A 22,950-nucleotide genomic window follows, 5' to 3' on the forward strand; every position below is an offset into this window, starting at 1 on the left:
TGTATGTATGTATGTATATAAGTATGTATGTATGTATATATGTATGTATGTATGTATGTATGTGAGTATGTATACATGTATGTATCTATGAATGAATCAATCTTGTATGCATACAGGTATGTACGTAGGTATGTATGTATATATGTATGTATGTATGTTCCATGTACGTATGTACGTATGTATGTATGTATGTATGTATGTATGTATGTATGTATATGTGTATGTAAGAATGTATGTATGTAAGTATGAATGTATGTATCTATGTATGTATGTATATATGTATGTATGCATCAATGTATGTATGTATGTATGTTTATATTTAGGGATGTATGGATGTATGTATCTATGTATGTACGTATGTATGTATGTGTGTATCTGTGTGTATCTGTGTATGTATGCATGTATATATGTATGCAAGTATGTCTGCATGCATGTATGTATGTATATATGTATGTTTGTATGTATGTATGTATGTATGTATGTATGTATGTATGTATGTATGTATTTTTGTATGCATGCATGTATGTATGTATGTATGTATGTATGTATGTATGTATGTATGTATGTATGCATGTATGCATGTATGTATGTATGTATGTATGTATGTATGTATACATGAACGTATTCATGAATGAATGAATGTTGTATGCATGCAGGTATCTAAGTATGTATGTATGCATATATGTATGTACGTATGTATGTTTACATGTATGTATGTATGTATGTATGTATGTATGTATGTATGTATGTATGTATGTATGTATGTATGTATATATGTATGTATGTATGTATGCATGCATGCATACATCCATGCTTGCATGCATGCATGCATGCATGCATGTATGTATGTATGTATGTATGTATGTATGCATGTATATATGTATGTATGTATGTATGTATGAATATATGTATACATGAATGTTGTATGTATGTATGTATGTATGAATGAATGTATATATGTACTTATGTATGTATGTATGTATGTATGTATGTATGTATGTATGCATGTATGTATGTATGTATGTATGTATGTATGTATGTATGTATGTATGTATTGAAGTATGTATGTATTGAAGTATGTATGTATGTAAGAATGTATGTATGGATGCATGGATGTTTTGATGTATGTATCTATCTATGTATGTATATATGTATATGTGTGTCTGTGTGTATTTGTGTATGTATGTATGTATGTATGTATGTATGTATGTATGTAAGTATATATATATATATATGCATGTATGCATGTATGTATGTTTGAATGTATGTATATATGTATGTATGTATGTATGTATGTATGTATGTATGTATGTATGTATGTATGTATGTATGTATGTATGTATGTATGTATGTATGAATATATGTATACATGAATGTTGTATGTATGTATGTATGTATGAATGAATGTATGTATGTACTTATGTATGTATGTATGTATGTATGTATGTATGCATGCATGTATGTATGTATGTATGTATGTATGTATGTATGTATGTATGTATGTATGTATGTATGTATGTATGTATGTATGTATGTGTGTATGTTAGAATGTATGTATGTAAGTATGAATGTATGTATCAATGTATGTATGTATATATGTATGTATGCATCAATGTATGTATGTATGTATGTATGTATGTTTATATTTATGGATGTATGGATGTATGTATCTATGTATGTACGTATGTATGTATGTGTGTATCTGTGTGTTTCTGTGTATGCATGCATGTATATATGTATGTAAGTATGTCTGTATGCATGTATGTATGTATATATGTATGTATGTATATATGTATGTATGTATGTATGCATGCATGCATGCATGTATGTATGTATGTATGTATGTATGTATGTATGTATGTATGTATGTATGTATGTATGTATACATGAACGTATTTATGAATGAATGAATTAATCTTGTATGCATACAGGTATGTACGTAGGTATGTATGTATATATGTATCTATGTATGTTCCATGCACGTATGTACGTATGTATGTATGTATGTATGTATGTATGTATGTATGTATGTGTGTATGTAAGAATGTATGTATGTAAGTATGAATGTATGTATCTATGTATGTATGTATATATGTATGTATGCATCAATGTATGTATGTATGTATGTATGTATGTTTATATTTATGGATGTATGGATGTATGTATCTATGTATGTACGTATGTATGTATGTGTGTATCTGTGTTTTTCTGTGTATGTATGCATGTATATATGTATGTAAGTATGTCTGTATGCATGTTTGTATGTATATATGTATGTATGTATATATGTATGTATGTATGTATGTATGTATGCATGCATGTATGTATGTATGTATGTATGCATGTATGTATGTATGTATGTATACATGAACGTATTTATGAATGAATGAATGTTGTATGCATGCAGGTATCTAAGTATGTATGTATGCATATATGTATGTACGTATGGATGTTTACATCTATGTATGTATATATGTATGTATGTATGTATGTATGTATGTATGTATCTATGTATGTATATATGTATGTATGTATGTATGTATGTATGTATGCATGTATGTATGTATGCATGCATGCATACATCCATGCTTGCATGCATGCATCCATGCATGTATGTATGTATGTATGTATGTATGTATGTATGTATGTATGTATGTATGTATGTATGTATGTATGTATGTATCTATGTATGTATGTATGCATGTATATATGTATGTATCTATGTATGTATTGAAGTATGTATGTATTGAAGTATGTATGCATGTAAGAATGTATGTATGGTTGCATGGATGTTTTGATGTATGTATCTATGTATGTATCTATGTATGTATATATGTATATGTGTGTCTGTGTGTATTTGTGTATGTATGTATGTATCTATGTATGTATGTTCTATGTACGTATGTATGTATGTTTTTATGAATAAGTATGTATCAATTTATGTATGTATGTTTGTATATATGTTTGTATATATGTATGTATGTGTGTATGTATGTATGCATGTATGTATACATGTATGTTTGAATGAAGAAATGTTGTATTCATGCAGGTATGTACGTGTGTATGCATGTATATAAATGTATGTATGTATGTTCCATGTACATATGTATATAGGTATGTATGTAGGTATGCATGTATGTATGTATGTGTGTATGTAAGTATGTATGTATTTGTATATGTATGTATGTATGTATGTATGTATGTATGTATGTATGTATGTATGTATGTTCCTTGAACGTATGTATGTATGTATGTGTCCATGTATGTATGTGTGTATATATGTGTCCATTTATGTATGTATGTATGTATGTATGTATGTATGTATGTATGTATGCATGTATACATGAATGTATTTATGAATGAATGAATGTTGTATGCATGCAGGTATCTACGTATGTATGTATGTATATATGTATGTACGTATGTATATATACATGTATGTATGTATGTATGTATGTATGTATGTATCTATGTATGTATGTATGTATGTATGCATGCATGCAGGCATGCATGGATCCATGCTTGCATGCATGCATGCATGCATGTATGTATGCATGTATGTATGTATGTATGTATGTATGTATGTATGTATGTATGTATGTGTGTGTGTATGTATGTATGTATGTATGTATGTATGTATGTATGTAGGTATGTATGCATTGAAGTTTGTATGTGTTGAAGTATGTATGTATGTATGTAAAAATGTATGTATGGATGTATGGATGTATTGATCGATGTATCTATCTATGTATGTATATATGTATGTGTGTGTCTGTGTGTATTTGTGTATATATGTATGAATGTATGTATGTATGCATGTATGTATGTATGTATGGATGTATGTATGTATGTTCTATGTACGTATGTATGTATGTATGTATGTATGTATGTATGTATGTATGTATGTATGAATATGTATGTATCAAGGTATGTATGGATGTTTGTATATATGTATGTATATATGTATGTATTTATGTATGTATGTATATATGTATGTATGTATGTATGTATGTATGCATGTATGTATACATGTATGTTTGAATGATCAAATGTTGTATTCATGCAGGTATGTACGTATGTATGCATGTATATATATGTATGTATGTGTGTTCCATGTACATATGTATATAGGTGTGTATGTTGGTATGTATGTATGTATGTATGTGTGTATGTAAGCATGTATGTATTTATATATGTATGTATGTATGTATGTATGTTCCCTGAACGTATGTATGTATGTATGTGTCCATGTATGTATGTATGTATGTATCCATGTATGTATGTATGTATGTACGTATGTATGTATGTTTGTATGTGCTATACAAAGTACTCATTATTATTATCATTATTATTATGATTATTATTATTATTATTATTATTATTATATATAACATATCACACTTGTTGTGAAATCATTTGCATCTAGGTACAAAGATGCTTTCCGTCACAATATGACTTTTTTGGACCTACCATATGCATTTTCGCTATGGCTCTAATTGTTTGAAAACGTAATGCATCATCAACTATTGTCATGTAAGAATACAATTAGTACTTGCCATCTTTAATTAATAATTTCATTATTTTTTTAACAAAAATTTAAGTTGCAACAGATCATAAATAACAGTTCATTAAATATTGCGAAAGTGATTGAAATAAAAACTTTATGTCTTTTATACCGCGTTGACATGTAAACTAATTTGTACGAATAGAACATATTATTTATTAACTAATAAATTTGAATTATATCCGATATATGTAAAACGATCATTTACCGTAAACTTTAACAGAGAAAGAAATAATTGTTGCATAGCGAATTAAGTCACGGGAGGCACTTTGACGGGGTAACATTTCTGCCCACATTTACATTTCCTCGCTAATAGTGTGACTCGTTTTATCTTACTTCATTGATGTCAAAATATTTTGCACGTGCTATAAAATCTGTAATTTCATAGTGATCGAATCTATTTGAAGTCCTTTTAAAAGACGTGTAAATAACCAACATGACATACATTGCTTTTCTTTACAGTCTCAATCCTAAAAAAGACGATATAAATATTTATTAAAGTTTCACTTCTTGATATAGTCAGAAAATTTCTTTTCAAAATGCTCCATTATAAAAATTGTCATTCAAATAATTATATTTAAAATTATGAAATTCATTATGTAAATATTAAAAAATGAAATCTGACTATACCATCCACTGTGTTTTCGACCAGCATACTTATGACAACGTATGAAAAACCACAAGAATCGCAGTACCATCAATATCAATGCAATACGTTTAACTGTAACTGAACTTGACATTAGAAAATCCCCATTGAGAGTCTACCAATTAAGTTGAACATGGGATGAACCAATATAGGACTGACAAGTAGGGAACGATACTTGATGCTATAACAGAGAACATATGTACAATTGTGTCTGTATGAAAGAATGCAACGACCTCGCTGGAACCGTATCAATATCTTATTCACTCGTCAGCTTGTAACTCGTACGGGTTGACTTTTAATACCGTTCCGTTTGCTAAAGAGGTCTTTGGGTCTCGTTCAGTCTCTCGACATCATTGGTTACGTTAATTTCTACATATCACGCCATATGCATCTGTCCCTTTTAATTCACTCACTTATCCTCGTCACTAGTAATCAATGATGGTGGGTCATTTTCAAAACTATCTGATTCTGTTACAAACTCTTGTAATGTTGTACTTTTGTGCCTGCAAAAGAGAATTGATCAGAATTTCTATTGAAAAGCAAAACTAATGAAAATACAAGTTACATATAACTTGTCAACACTAAATATACTTATCGTCAATGATTATTGAGATCTTCTGTATTTCCATACCACCTTCATTTAATTGCAGCGAAAATTGAAGTCATTTCCTCCCAACTCAAAAAATCACTTTCAACTGAATAAGGTGAATGCTTTATTTTTAACACATATGTATCCTAGCATGTGTTTCCAACCAAATCCACACAGATAGTTCAATTCAGATAGTTGAGTTTGGATACGTAAAGCAATTGTAATGCGGATGTTTAAAGCACTCATTAATATCTCTTACTGTGACTGGCGGAATATTTCAAAGATTTATTGAAAGGTACATGTAGAACAACGCATTTGAATTTCCCCTATTTCTTCACAGGTAACATCAATACCACGGAAATATTCACTTCTGGAATTCTCCTTTATTCATGACTACCGTCTTTCTCTAGATAATACATGTTTAGGAGTTCTAGAAAACATCCATACTAACATCTTGCCGTTGTATGTTTTATGATAATATTTGCTAAGAACTGCTGCTGGAACACACGGAAATACACAATACCTAAAAAAATCTATCTTCCCTTTATTTTCAATAATTATTGGGAAAAAAAACAGTAAGAAAATGGCGAGGCTTACATATTTGTATAGTCGCAAACTAGGGACGACAAGTGCTACATTGCGTAGAATATTAGCTAAGGATATTACACCATTTTTGAGTATGTTACACATATATATGCAGCCGCCTTGCAAGTTCTTATCAAGTGTATACTTTTCCAACAGATGTCGATGTAAGGCTAGTTCAAGGAAGATCCAAAAGTGACGGAAGAGTAGAAGTTCTTTTTCTTGGTCAATGGGGCACAGTGTGCGACAATGGGTGGGATAAACACGATGCAAATGTCGTCTGCCGCATGCTTGGCCTAAGGTATACTTGTAGAATGTGTGTGTGTGACCCTCCATATACACAGATATATATATATATATATATATATATATATATATATATATATATATATATATATATATATATATATATACGTGTGTGTGTGTGTGTCTGTTTCTGTGTGCGTTTGAAGATTTGTTCAGGTCAATAGCCAGTGAGTAAAATATCCAACTTGTAATGCACTCCGCGGCCTTATATATCTTTTATGCACTTCCTCGCCTGATATATATATATATATATATATTTATATATATATATATATATATATATATATATATATATATATATATATATATATATATATATATATATATATATATATATATATATATATAGATAGATAGATAGATAGATAGATAGATAGATAGATAGAGAGATAGATAGATAGATAGATATAGATATAGATATTTATATATATTGGGTTTTTCTATGTTATATGTGCAATCCCACTGAGAACTGACCATAGTCTGAACCATTCTACTTATGACAATTAAATGGAGTGGTTCTCCTAAATAACTGTTTACATGATCAAAATGGTGTTTTGATGTGGCGCATCTCACGTTTCTTGAGTTCATTGTGAATATCACATCACGTTCGTTCGCTTACTTCACTTTAGCATCTCTACTTTCAAATGGACGAAACAGATTCTTTAGTTCATCATTATTTACCTTCATTTGATCTTCAACGTCACGTCATTGACAGTAATATTTCCATCCATATTTTATTATTTTTTCTCATTATTGCTGTTCCTTTTTGATTCATGCATCAGTACTCTATTTGCACTAAAACACATTGGTTTCATTAGGTCTTTTACCTGCTCCAAAGTATTCTGATTTTTCCATGTACATAGCTATAAGGCAACATAAAGCTACCTAGTTGGAGTTTTGATAACGTATGTCATGACTTTAAGGAAGATTTACATCTATAGTGTACTTATACAATTCGTAACAAGAGACTGCATTTCTATCAGACATTAGCTTCACGCTGCTTAACCCATTCTCTTTATGGTATGGCTTAATGACATTTTGGTTCATGTTTCTCGTCGATTATAATTTGCCAGAGTTCAACCAAGTACAACATTCTTCTATCATGACACTCACAAATAACTTCATATTCTAGCAGCGGAAACCATAAACGATTATGAAAAGAATCCTTTATAAATCGACAGAAATACGATATTGTCAGTTTACTTAGTAAAATAAGTTCGGTTTGTTTCTACGTCCACTCTTTGTACGGACATTTATTATTTTCTTCAGTGTACATGAAGTTTATAAATAATTTCATGGATATCCAGTGTGCTTTTATATGCCACTTTCGTCAAACCCTTGCTCTTCTTAGTGGGCCTGCTGGTCAGGCGATTATAATTGATCCGAGGTCATTCAATTTCATATTGCTGTGACATAATAGTCCCAAATGATTTCCCAATCTAGCACTGGAAATCAGAGTTGATATGAAAAGGATCCTATCATTGGTAATGTTGGCAGTAAATCTGAAAATGGTTAAAATTCCTATAGCAAAGTACGTCCGCCTTGTTTCCAAGTCCACTTGCTGTATAGTCTTTAATTACTGACATGTAAGGGTTGATTTAATTGTATAACCAACTAAATAAGGAATGCCCACATGTAAAACTTTCTTCAGTGTACACATAATGTTTATAAACAGTTCTATGGGGATCCGTGCACACCTTAATACCACTCTCATCAAACCCTTGCTCCTTTTAGTAGGCCTGGTCATGCGATTCGGAACGCTTTATACGGTGAGGGCACTGGACCAATATGGCTGAGTTCGTTAAATTGCAAAGGAAATGAGACAACCGTGTTGGATTGCCTTTCTCATTCTTATTCCTGGGGAGTCACTGGTTGTAGTCACAGACAGGATGCTGGAGTTTTCTGTGGCCAACTACCAGGTATTCAGCTTCAATTTCATTTCGTTTTGGTACAATACGGCCGTTTCATTTCGACATATTATGTTGTTTTTTCCAATGCGAAATAGTTGGATTGTGTAGGACCAAACACATTTCTGCAACATAGTCACGCCATATAAAAACTGCGATACGAAAGCGTGTTTGACAACGATGGATAATTCATAATCTGATTAGAAGTATACTGAGTCATTATCAATACATTGAATAAAAGGTAGCTGGATCAAGCATAATTGTTTCTAATAATATTGAACTGAAATTATGACTAATAAATTAAAATAGTACATACAAAAATATGAGAAAAATTGAAACCATATAATATGTATGCAAACAGATATCCGTGTCAAACGATCATTTATCATAATTTCTCGCAAAGAAAAAAATATCAATAGCATAGCGAATTAAGTCACTGCAGACACTTTGACGGGAACGTTTCCATTAGCATGTAACTTTCCTCGCTAATAGTGTGACTCGTTTTATCTTGATTGATGTCAACAGATTTGGCAGGTGCTATAAAATCAATATTTTGTTAGTGATCAGATCTATTTGAATTCCGTGTAAATAAATGACATGACATATCTTGCTTTTATTTACAGTCTCAATCCTAAGAAAGAAAAAAGAAATATTTATTACAGTTTCACCTCTTGATATAGTTAGAATATTTCTTTTTAAAATACTCCATAGTAAAAATTGTCATTCAAATAATTATATTTAAAAGTTTGAAATTGTTTATATAAAAGTTCAAAAATGAAATCTGACTATACCATCCACTGTCTTTTCGACCAGCATGCTTATGACAACGTAGGAAAAACCACATGAATCGCAGTACCATCAATATTAATGCAATACGTTTAACTGTAACTGAACTTAACATTAGAAAATCCCCATTGAGAGTCTACCAATTAAGTTGAACATGGGATGAACCAGTATAGGACTGACAAGTAGGGAGCGATACTTGATATTGTAACTGAGAACATATGTACAGTTGTGTCTGTATGAAAGAGTGCAACGACCTCGCTGGAACCGTATCAATATCTTATTCACTCGTCAGCTTGTAGCTCGTACGGGTTGGCTTTTTCCACCGTTCCGTTCGGTAAAGAAGTCTTGGGTCTCGTTCAGTCTCTCGACATCATTGGTTACGTTGATTTATACATATCACGACATATGCATCTGTCCCTTTTAATTCACTCAGGTATCCTCGTCACTAGTAATCAATGATGGTGGGTCATTTTCAAAACTATCTGATTCTGTTACAAACTCTTGTAATGTTGTACTTTTGTCCCTCCAAAAGAGAATTGAGCAGAATTTCTACTGAAAAGCAAAACTAATGAAACTACAAGTTATATATAACTTGTCAACACTAAATATACTTATCGTCAATGATTATTGAGATCTTCTGTATTTCCATACCACCTTCATTTAATTGCATCCAAAATTAAAGTCATTTCATCCCAACTCAAAAATCACTTTCAATTGAATCAGGTGAATGCTTTATTTTTAACACATATGTATCCTAACATGTGTTTCCAACCAAATCCACACATATAGTTCAATATAGATAGTTGAGTTTGGATACGTAAAGCAATAGTAATGCGGATGTTTAAAGCACTCATTAATATCTCTTACTGTGACTGTCGGCATATTTCAAAGATTTATTGAAACGTACATGTAGAACAACGCATCTGAATTTCCCCTATTTCTTCACTCAGGTCGTAACATCTATACCACGGAAACATTCACTTCTGGAATTCTCCTTTACTCATGACTACCGTCTTTCTCTAGATAATACATGTTTAGGAGTTCTAGGAAATATCCATACTAACATCTTGCCGTTGTATATTTTATGATCGTATTTGCTAAGATCTGCTGTTGGAAGACACAGAAATACACAATAGCTAAAAAAAATCTATCTTCGTTTTATTTTCAATAATTATTGGGAAACAAACCAGTAAGAAAATGGCGAGGCTTACATATTTGTTTAGTCGCAAACTAGGGAAGACAAGTGCTGCATTGCGTATAATATTAGCTATGCATATTACACCATGTTTGATTATGTTACACATATATGCAGCCGCTTTGCAAGTTCTTATCAAGTGTATACTTTTCCAACAGATGTCAATGTAAGGCTGGTGCAAGGAAGATCCAAAAGTGATGGAAGGGTAGAAGTTCTTGTTCATGGTCAATGGGGCACAGTTTGCGACGATGGGTGGGATAACGCAGATGCAAATGTCATCTGTCGCATGCTTGGCCTAAGGTATATTTGAGTGTGTGCGTGACCCTCCCTATATATATATATATATATATATATATATATATATATATATATATATATATATATATATATATATATATATCTATATATATATATACACATCTGTGTCTGTATGTCTTTGAAGATTTGTTCAGGTCAGGAGTAAATAAGGAAAATATCGACTTTTTAATGCACTTCCTGGCTTATATATTTTTATTGTACTCCCTCGCATGATATATATATATATATATATATATATATATATATATATATATATATATATATATATATAACAGAAATCAACCTATGTGGATTTTTGATAACGTATGTCATGACTTTAAGCAAGATTTACATCTATAGTGTACTTATACAATTCATAACAAGAGATTCCATTTCTTTCAGACGTTATTATAATGCTGTTTCATCCATTCTCTTTATGGTATGGCTTAATCATAGTTTGGATCATGTTTCTCGTCGCTTATAATTGGCCAGAGTTCAACCAAGTACAACATTCTTCTATCATGACACTCACAAATAACTTCATATTCTAGTCCACTCTTTGTATAGTCTCTAACTACGGACATTTATTATTTTCTTCAGTGTACATGAAGTTTATAAATAATTTCATGGATATCCAGTGTGCATTTAAATGCCCCTTTCGTCAAACCCTGGCTCTTCTCAGTGGGTCTGCTGGTCAGGAGATTATAGTTGATCCGAGGTCATGCAATTTCAAATTGCCGTGACATAATAGTCCAAAACGATTTCCCAATCTAGCACTGGAAATATTAACTGATATCAAAAGGATCCTATCATTGGTAATGTTGGCAGTAAATCTGAAAATGGTTAAAATTCATATAGCAAAGTATGTCCGACTTGTTTCCTCGTCCACTTGCTGCATAGTCTTTAATTACTGACATGTATTGGTCGATTTAATTGTATAACCAACTAAATAAGGAATGCCCACGTGCAATACTTTCTTCAGCGAATACATAATGTTTATAAACAGTTCTTTGGGGATCCGTGCACACCTTAATACCACTCTCATCAAACCCTTGCTCCTTTTAGTGGGCCTGGTCATGCGATTCGGAATGCTTTATATGGTGAGGGCACTGGACCAATATGGCTGCGTTGGTTAAATTGCAAAGGAAATGAGACAACCGTGGTGGATTGCCTTTCTCGTTCTTATTCCTGGGGAGTCCCTGATTGTAGTCACCGACAGGATGCTGGAGTTTTCTGTGGCCAACTACCAGGTATTCAGCTTCAATTTCATTTCGTTTTGGTACAGTACGGCCGTTTCATTTCGACATATTATGTTGTTTGTTCCAATGCGAAATAGTTGGATTGTGTAGGACCAAACACATTTCTGCAACATAGTCAAGCCATATAAAACCTGCGATGCGAAAGCGTGTTTGATAACGATGGATAATTCATAATCTGATCAGAAGTATACTGAGTCATTATCAATACATTGAATAAAAGGTAGCTGGATCAAGCATAATTGTTGCTAATAATATTGAACTGAAATTATGACTAATAAATTAAAATAGTATATACAAAAATATGAGAAAAATTGAAACCATATAATATGTATGCAAACAGATCATTTATCATAATTTCTCACAAAGAAAGAAATATCAATAGCATAGCGAATTAAGTCACTGCAGGCCCTTTGACGGGGAACATTTCCAGTAGCAATGTAACTTTCTTCGCTAATAGTGTGACTCGTTTTACCTTGACTGATGTCAACAGATTTGGCAGGTGCTATAAAATCAGTAATTTGTTAGTGATCAGATCTATTTCAAGTCCATGTAAATAAATGACATGGCATAGCTTGCTTTTCTTTATAGTTTCAATCCTAAAAAGACGATATAAATATTTATTAAAGTTTCACCTCTTGATATAGTTAGAATATTTCTTTTTAAAATACTCCATTAAAAAAATTGTCATTCAAATAATTATATTTAAAATTATGAAATTCATTATGTAAATATTAAAAAATGAAATCTGACTATACCATCCACTGTGTTTTCGACCAGCATACTTATGACAACGTATGAAAAACAACATGAATCGCAGTACCATCAATATTAAGGCAATACGTTTAACTGTAACTGAACTTAACATTAGAAAATCCCCATTGAGAGTCTACCAATTAAGTTGAACATGGGATGAACCAATATAGGACTGACAAGTAGGGAACGATACTTGATGCTGTAACTGAGAACATATGTACAATTGTGTCTGTATGAAAGAATGCAACGACCTCGCTGGAACCGTATCAATATCTTATTCACTCGTCAGCTTGTAACTCGTACGGGTTGACTTTTAATACCGTTCCGTTCGCTAAAGAGGTCTTTGGGTCTCGTTCAGTCTCTCGACATCATTGGCTACGTTAATTTATACATATCACGCCATATGCATCTGTCCCTTTTAATTCACTCACGTATCCTCGTCACTAGTAATCAATGATGGTGGGTCATTTTCAAAACTATCTGATTCTCTTACAAACTCTTGTAAAGTTGTACTTTTGTCCCTCCAAAAGAGAATTGATCAGAATTTCTATTGAAAAGCAAAACTAATGAAAATACAAGTTATATATAACTTGTCAACACTAAATATACTTATCGTCAATGATTATTGAGATCTTCTGTATTTCCATACCACCTTAATTTAATTGCATCGAAAATTGAAGTCATTTCCTCCCAACTCAAAAATCAATTTCAATTGAATAAGGTGAATGCTTTATTTTTAACACATATGTATCCTAACATGTGTTTCCAACCAAATCCACACAGATAGTTCAATTCAGATAGTTGAGTTTGGATCCATAAAGCTATTGTAATGCGGATGTTTAAAGCACTCATTAATATCTCTTACTGTGACTGGCGGAATATTTCAAAGATTTATTGAAACGTACATGTAGAACAACGCATCTGAATTTCCCCTATTTCTTCACTCAGGTCGTAACATCTATACCACGGAAACATTCACTTCTGGAATTCTCCTTTACTCATGACTACCGTCTTTCTCTAGATAATACATGTTTAGGAGTTCTAGGAAATATCCATACTAACATCTTGCCGTTGTATATTTTATGATCGTATTTGCTAAGATCTGCTGTTGGAAGACACAGAAATACACAATAGCTAAAAAAAATCTATCTTCGTTTTATTTTCAATAATTATTGGGAAACAAAACAGTAAGAAAATGGCGAGGCTTACATATTTGTATAGTCGCAAACTAGTGACGACAAGTGCTACATTGCGTAGAATATTAGCTAAGGATATTACACCATGTTTGAGCATGTTACACATTTATACGCAGCCGCCTTACAAGTTCTTATCAATTGCGTACTTTTCCAACAGATGTCGATGTAAGGCTAGTGCAAGGAAGATCCAAAAGTGATGGAAGAGTAGAAGTTCTTTTTCTTGGTCAATGGGGCACAGTGTGCAACAATGGGTGGGATAAAGACGATGCAAATGTCGTCTGCCGCATGCTTGGCCTAAGGTATACTTGTAGAATGTGTGTGTGTGACCCTCCATATAGACAAATATGTATATATATATATATATATATATATATATATATATATATATATATATATATATATATATATATATATATATACGTGTGTGTGTGTGTGTCTGTTTCTGTGTGCGTTTGAAGATTTGTTCAGGTCAATAGACAGTGAGTAAAATATCCAACTTGTAATGCACTCCGCGGCCTTATATATCTTTTATGCACTTCCTCGCCTGATATATATATATATATATATATATATATATATATATATATATATATATATATATATATATATATATATATATATATAGATAGATAGATAGATAGATAGATAGATAGATAGAGAGATAGATAGATAGATAGATATAGATAATTATATATATTGGGTTTTTCTATGTTATATGTGCAATCCCACTGAGAACTGACCATAGTCTGAACCATTCTACTTATGACAATTAAATGGAGTGGTTCTCCTAAATAACTGTTTACATGATCAAAATGGTGTTTTGATGTGGCGCATCTCACGTTTCTTGAGTTCATTGTGAATATCACATCACGTTCGTTCGCTTACTTCACTTTAGCATCTCTACTTTCAAATGGACGAAACAGATTCTTTAGTTCATCATTATTTACCTTCATTTGATCTTCAACGTCACGTCATTGACAGTAATATTTCCATCCATATTTTATTATTTTTTCTCATTATTGCTGTTCCTTTTTGACTCATGCATCAGTACTCTATTTGCACTAAAACACATTGGTTTCATTAGGTCTTTTACCTGCTCCAAAGTATTCTGTTCCTTCCATGTACATAGCTATAAGGCAACAGAAAGCTACCTAGTTGGAGTTTTGATAACGTATGTCATGACTTTAAGGAAGATTTACATCTATAGTGTACTTATACAATTCGTAACAAGAGACTGCATTTCTATCAGACATTAGTTTAACGCTGCTTAACCCATTCTCTTTATGGTATGGCTTAATGACATTTTGGTTCATGTTTCTCGTCGATTATAATTTGCCAGAGTTCAACCAAGTACAACATTCTTCTATCATGACACTCACAAATAACTTCATATTCTAGCAGCGGAAACCATAAACGATTATGAAAAGAATCCTTTATAAATCGACAGAAATACGATATTGTCAGTTTCCATAGTAAAATAAGTTCGGTTTGTTTCTACGTCCACTCTTTGTACGGACATTTATTATTTTCTTCAGTGTACATGAAGTTTATAAATAATTTCATGGATATCCAGTGTGCTTTTATATGCCACTTTCGTCAAACCCTTGCTCTTCTTAGTGGGCCTGCTGGTCAGGCGATTATAGTTGATCCGAGGTCATTCAATTTCATATTGCTGTGACATAATAGTCCCAAATGATTTCCCAATCTAGCACTGGAAATCAGAGCTGATATGAAAAGGATCCTATCATTGGTAATGTTGGCAGTAAATCTGAAAATGGTTAAAATTCCTATAGCAAAGTACGTCCGCCTTGTTTCCAAGTCCACTTGCTGTATAGTCTTTAATTACTGACATGTAAGGGTTGATTTAATTGTATAACCAACTAAATAAGGAATGCCCACATGTAAAACTTTCTTCAGTGTACACATAATGTTTATAAACAGTTCAATGGGGATCCGTGCACACCTTAATACCACTCTCATCAAACCCTTGCTCCTTTTAGTGGGCCTGGTCATGCGATTCTGAACGCTTTATATGGTGAGGGCACTGGACCAATATGGCTGAGTTCGTTAAATTGCAAAGGAAATGAGACAACCGTGGTGGATTGCCTTTCTCATTCTTATTCCTGGGGAGTCACTGGTTGTAGTCACAGACAGGATGCTGGAGTTTTCTGTGGCCAACTACCAGGTATTCAGCTTCAATTTCATTTCGTTTTGGTACAGTACGGCCGTTTCATTTCGACATTTTATGTTGTTTTTTCCAATGCGAAATAGTTGGATTGTGTAGGACCAAACACATTTCTGCAACATAGTCAAGCCATATAAAACCTGCGATGCGAAAGCGTGTTTGATAACGATGGATAATTCATAATCTGATCAGAAGTATACTGCGTCATTATCAATACATTGAATAAAAGGTAGCTGGATCAAGCATAATTGTTGCTAATAATATTGAACTGAAAATATGACTAATAAATTAAAATAGTATATACAAAAATATGAGAAAAATTGAAACCATATAATATGTATGCAAACAGATCATTTATCATAATTTCTCACAAAGAAAGAAATATCAATAGCATAGCGAATTAAGTCACTGCAGGCCCTTTGACGGGGAACATTTCCAGTAGCAATGTAACTTTCTTCGCTAATAGTGTGACTCGTTTTACCTTGACTGATGTCAACATATTTGGCAGGTGCTATAAAATCAGTAATTTGTTAGTGATCAGATCTATTTCAAGTCCATGTAAATAAATGACATGGCATAGCTTGCTTTTCTTTATAGTTTCAATCCTAAAAAGACGATATAAATATTTATTAAAGTTTCACCTCTTGATATAGTTAGAATATTTCTTTTTAAAATACTCCATTAAAAAAATTGTCATTCAAATAATTATATTTAAAATTATGAAATTCATTATGTAAATATTAAAAAATGAAATCTGACTATACCATCCACTGTGTTTTCGACCAGCATACTTATGACAACGTATGAAAAACAACATGAATCGCAGTACCATCAATATCAATGCAATACGTTTAACTGTAACTGAACTTAACATTAGAAAATCCCCATTGAGAGTCTACCAATTAAGTTGAACATGGGATGAACCAATATAGGACTGACAAGTAGGGAACGATACTTGATGCTATAACTAAGAACATATGTACAATTGTGTCTGTATGAAAGAATGCAACGACCTCGCTGGAACCGTATCAATATCTTATTCACTCGTCAGCTTGTAACTCGTACGGGTTGACTTTTAATACCGTTCCGTTCGCTAAAGAGGTCTTTGGGTCTCGTTCAGTCTCTCGACATCATTGGCTACGTTAATTTATACATATCACGCCATATGCATCTGTCCCTTTTAATTCACTCACGTATCCTCGTCACTAGTAATCAATGATGGTGGGTCATTTTCAAAACTATCTGATTCTGTTAAAAACAGTTGTAATGTTGTACTTTTGTCCCTCCAAAAGAGAATTGATCAGAATTTCTATTGAAAAGCAAAACTAATGAAAATACAAGTTATATATAACTTGTCAACACTAAATATACTTATCGTCAATGATTATTGAGATCTTCTGTATTTCCATACCACCTTAATTTAATTGCATCGAAAATTGAAGTCATTTCCTCCCAACTCAAAAATGACTTTCAATTGAATAAGGTGAATGCTTTATTTTTAACACATATGTATCCTAACATGTGTTTCCAACCAAATCCACACAGATAGTTCAATTCAGATAGTTGAGTTTGGATCCATAAAGCAATTGTAATGCGGATGTTTAAAGCACTCATTAATATCTCTTACTGTGACTGGCGGAATATTTCAAAGATTTATTGAAAGGTACATGTAGAACAACGCATCTGAATTTCCCCTATTTCTTCACAGGTCGTAACATCAATACCACGGAAATATTCACTTCTGGAATTCTCCTTTACTCATGACTACCGTCTTTGTCTAAATAATACATGTTTAGGAGTTCTAGAAAATATCCATACTAACATCTTGCCGTTGTATGTTTTATGATCGTATTTGCTAAGAACTGCTGCTGGAACACACGGAAATACACAATACCTAAAAAAATCTATCTTCCCTTTATTTTCAATAATTACTGGGAAACAAAACAGTAAGAAAATGGCGAGGCTTACATATTTGTATAGTCGCAAACTAGGGACGACAAGTGCTACATTGCGTAGAATATTAGCTAAGGATATTACACCATGTTTGAGCATGTTACACATATATATGCAGCCGCCTTGCAAGTTCTTATCAATTGCATACTTTTCCAACAGATGTCGATGTAAGGCTAGTGCAAGGAAGATCCAAAAGTGATGGAAGAGTAGAAGTTCTTTTTCTTGGTCAATGGGGCACAGTGTGCAACAATGGGTGGGATAAAGACGATGCAAATGTCGTCTGCCGCATGCTTGGCCTAAGGTATACTTGTAGAATGTGTGTGTGTGACCCTCCATATACACACATATATATATATATATATATATATATATATATATATATATATATATATATATATATATATATACGTGTGTGTGTGTGTGTCTGTTTCTGTGTGCGTTTGAAGATTTGTTCAGGTCAATAGACAGTGAGTAAAATATCCAACTTGTAATGCACTCCGCGGCCTTATATATCTTTTATGCACTTCCTCGCCTGATATATATATATATATATATATATATATATATATATATATATATATATATATATATATATATATATATATATATATATATATATATATATATATATATATATATATATATATATATAGATAGATAGATAGATAGATAGAGAGATAGATAGATAGATAGATATAGATATAGATATTTAAATATATTGGGTTTTTCTATGTTATATGTGCAATCCCACTGAGAACTGACCATAGTCTGAACCATTCTACTTATGACAATTAAATGGAGTGGTTCTCCTAAATAACTGTTTACATGATCAAAATGGTGTTTTGATGTGGCGTATCTCACGTTTCTTGAGTTCATTGTGAATATCACATCACGTTCGTTCGCTTACTTCACTTTAGCATCTCTACTTTCAAATGGACGAAACAGATTCTTTAGTTCATCATTATTTACCTTCATTTGATCTTCAACGTCACGTCATTGACAGTAATATTTCCATCCATATTTTATTATTTTTTCTCATTATTGCTGTTCCTTTTTCACTCATGCATCAGTACTCTATTTGCACTAAAACACATTGGTTTCATTAGGTCTTTTACCTGCTCCAAAGTATTCTGTTTTTTCCATGTACATAGCTATAAGGCAACATAAAGCTACCTAGTTGGAGTTTTGATAACGTATGTCATGACTTTAAGGAAGATTTACATCTATAGTGTACTTATACAATTCGTAACAAGAGACTGCATTTCTATCAGACATTAGCTTAACGCTGCTTAACCCATTCTCTTTATGGTATGGCTTAATGACATTTTGGTTCATGTTTCTCGTCGATTATAATTGGCCAGAGTTCAACCAAGTACAACATTCTTCTATCATGACACTCACAAATAACTTCATATTCTAGCAGCGGAAACCATAAACGATTATGAAAAGAATCCTTTATAAATCGACAGAAATACGATATTGTCAGTTTCCTTAGTAAAATAAGTTCGGTTTGTTTCTACGTCCACTCTTTGTACGGACATTTATTATTTTCTTCAGTGTACATGAAGTTTATAAATAATTTCATGGATATCCAGTGTGCTTTTATATGCCACTTTCGTCAAACCCTTGCTCTTCTTAGTGGGCCTGCTGGTCAGGCGATTATAGTTGATCCGAGGTCATTCAATTTCATATTGCTGTGACATAATAGTCCCAAATGATTTCCCAATCTAGCACTGGAAATCAGAGCTGATATGAAAAGGATCCTATCATTGGTAATGTTGGCAGTAAATCTGAAAATGGTTAAAATTCCTATAGCAAAGTACGTCCGCCTTGTTTCCAAGTCCACTTGCTGTATAGTCTTTAATTACTGACATGTAAGGGTTGATTTAATTGTATAACCAACTAAATAAGGAATGCCCACATGTAAAACTTTCTTCAGTGTACACATAATGTTTATAAACAGTTCAATGGGGATCCGTGCACACCTTAATACCACTCTCATCAAACCCTTGCTCCTTTTAGTGGGCCTGGTCATGCGATTCTGAACGCTTTATATGGTGAGGGCACTGGACCAATATGGCTGAGTTCGTTAAATTGCAAAGGAAATGAGACAACCGTGTTGGATTGCCTTTCTCATTCTTATTCCTGGGGAGTCCCTGGTTGTAGTCACAGACAGGATGCTGGAGTTTTCTGTGGCCAACTACCAGGTATTCAGCTTCAATTTCATTTCGTTTTGGTACAGTACGGCCGTTTCATTTCGACATATTATGTTTTTTTTTCCAATGCGAAATAGTTGGATTGTGTAGGACCAAACACATTTCTGCAACATAGTCACGCCATATAAAACCTGCGATGCGAAAGCGTGTTTGATAACGATGGATAATTCATAATCTGATCGGAAGTATACTGAGTCATTATCAATACCTTGAATAAAAGGTAGCTGGATCAAGCATAATTGTTTCTAATAATATTGAACTGAAAATATGACTAATAAATTAAAATAGTATATACAAAAATATGAGAAAAATTGAAGCCATATAATATGTATGCAAACAGATATCCGTGTCAAACGATCATTTATCATAATTTCTCACAAAGAAAGAAATATCAATAGCATAGCGAATTAAGTCACTGCAGGCCCTTTGACGGGGAACATTTCCAGTAGCAATGTAACTTTCTTCGCTAATAGTGTGACTCGTTTTACCTTGATTGATGTCAACAGATTTGGCAGGTGCTATAAAATCAGTAATTTGTTAGTGATCAGATCTATTTGAAGTCCATGTAAATAAATGACATGACATAGCTTGCTTTTCTTTACAGTGTCAATCCTAAAAAAGACAATATAAATATTTATTAAAGTTTCACCTCTTGATATAGTTAGAATATTTCTTTTTAAAATACTCCATTAAAAAAATTGTCATTCAAATAATTATATTTCAAATTATGAAATTCATTATGTAAATATTAAAAAATGAAATCTGACTATACCATCCACTGTGTTTTCGACCAGCATACTTATGACAACGTATGAAAAACCACAAGAATCGCAGTACCATCAATATCAATGCAATACGTTTAACTGTAACTGAACTTGACATTAGAAAATCCCCATTGAGAGTCTACCAATTAAGTTGAACATGGGATGAACCAATATAGGACTGACAAGTAGGGAACGATACTTGATGCTATAACTGAGAACATATGTACAATTGTGTCTGTATGAAAGAATGCAACGACCTCGCTGGAACCGTATCAATATCTTATTCACTCGTCAGCTTGTAACTCGTACGGGTTGACTTTTAATACCGTTCCGTTTGCTAAAGAGGTCTTTGGGTCTCGTTCAGTCTCTCGACATCATTGGTTACGTTAATTTATACATATCACGCCATATGCATCTGTCCCTTTTAATTCACTCACGTATCCTCGTCACTAGTAATCAATGATGGTGGGTCATTTTCAAAACTATCTGATTCTGTTACAAACTCTTGTAATGTTGTACTTTTGTGCCTGCAAAAGAGAATTGATCAGAATTTCTATTGAAAAGCAAAACTAATGAAAATACAAGTTACATATAACTTGTCAACACTAAATATACTTATCGTCAATGATTATTGAGATCTACTGTATTTCCATACCACCTTCATTTAATTGCAGCGAAAATTGAAGTCATTTCCTCCCAAGTCAAAAAATCACTTTCAATTGAATAAGCTGAATGCTTTATTTTTAACACATATGTATCCTAGCATGTGTTTCCAACCAAATCCACACAGATAGTTCAATTCAGATAGTTGAGTTTGGATACGTAAAGCAATTGTAATGCGGATGTTTAAAGCACTCATTAATATCTCTTACTGTGACTGGCGGAATATTTCAAAGATTTATTGAAAGGTACATGTAGAACAACGCATCTGAATTTCCCCTATTTCTTCACAGGTCGTAACATCAATACCACGGAAATATTCACTTCTGGAATTCTCCTTTATTCATGACTACCGTCTTTCTCTAGATAATACATGTTTAGGAGTTCTAGAAAACATCCATACTAACATCTTGCCGTTGTATGTTTTATGATTGTATTTGCTAAGAACTGCTGCTGGAACACACACGGAAATACACAATACCTAAAAAAATCTATCTTCCCTTTATTTTTAATAATTATTGGGAAACAAAACAGTAAGAAAATGGCGAGGCTTACATATTTGTATAGTCGCAAACTAGGGACGACAAGTGCTACATTGCGTAGAATATTAGCTAAGGATATTACACCATTTTTGAGTATGTTACACATATATATGCAGCCGCCTTGCAAGTTCTTATCAAGTGTATACTTTTCCAACAGATGTCGATGTAAGGCTAGTTCAAGGAAGATCCAAAAGTGATGGAAGAGTAGAAGTTCTTTTTCTTGGTCAATGGGGCACAGTGTGCAACAATGGGTGGGATAAAGACGATGCAAATGTCGTCTGCCGCATGCTTGGCCTAAGGTATACTTGTAGAATGTGTGTGTGTGACCCTCCATATACACACATATATATATATATATATATATATATATATATATATATATATATATATATACATATATATATATATATATACGTGTGTGTGTGTGTCTGTTTCTGTGTGCGTTTGAAGATTTGTTCAGGTCAATAGACAGTGAGTAAAATATCCAACTTGTAATGCACTCCGCGGCCTTATATATCTTTTATGCACTTCCTCCCCTGATATATATATA

General features: G+C 32.6%; 1 protein-coding gene across 19 annotated transcripts in view; it reads left to right on the forward strand.

The window, feature by feature from the left end:
• LOC149772939 (scavenger receptor cysteine-rich domain-containing protein DMBT1-like) overlaps positions 1-22,950 on the forward strand; it is a 78,772-nt gene that overhangs the window by 21,829 nt on the left and 33,993 nt on the right. For 14 of the 19 annotated variants that reach the window (XR_016417528.1, XR_016417527.1, XR_016417526.1 and 11 more), the window contains exons 6-14: positions 6,541-6,682; positions 8,422-8,606; positions 10,734-10,875; positions 11,938-12,122; positions 14,238-14,379; positions 16,081-16,265; positions 18,378-18,519; positions 20,241-20,425; positions 22,558-22,699. Coding sequence is in view for 16 of the 19 variants with exons in the window: in XM_089947072.1 (XP_089803198.1) it covers positions 6,541-6,682; positions 8,422-8,606; positions 10,734-10,875; positions 11,938-12,122; positions 14,238-14,379; positions 16,081-16,265; positions 18,378-18,519; positions 20,241-20,425; positions 22,558-22,699 (1,450 nt within the window). In the remaining 3 variants the exon portion in view is untranslated. The remainder of the gene's footprint in view (positions 1-6,540; positions 6,683-8,421; positions 8,607-10,733; positions 10,876-11,937; positions 12,123-14,237; positions 14,380-16,080; positions 16,266-18,377; positions 18,520-20,240; positions 20,426-22,557; positions 22,700-22,950) is intronic. The other 5 variants (XM_089947059.1, XM_089947068.1, XM_089947067.1 and 2 more) reach the window with 5 other exon arrangements.

The sequence above is a fragment of the Sinohyriopsis cumingii genome, unplaced genomic scaffold, assembly GCF_028554795.1.
Source record: "Sinohyriopsis cumingii isolate HCF-2022 unplaced genomic scaffold, ASM2855479v2 utg000957l, whole genome shotgun sequence".
In the NCBI taxonomy this organism is placed as follows: domain Eukaryota; kingdom Metazoa; phylum Mollusca; class Bivalvia; order Unionida; family Unionidae; genus Sinohyriopsis; species Sinohyriopsis cumingii.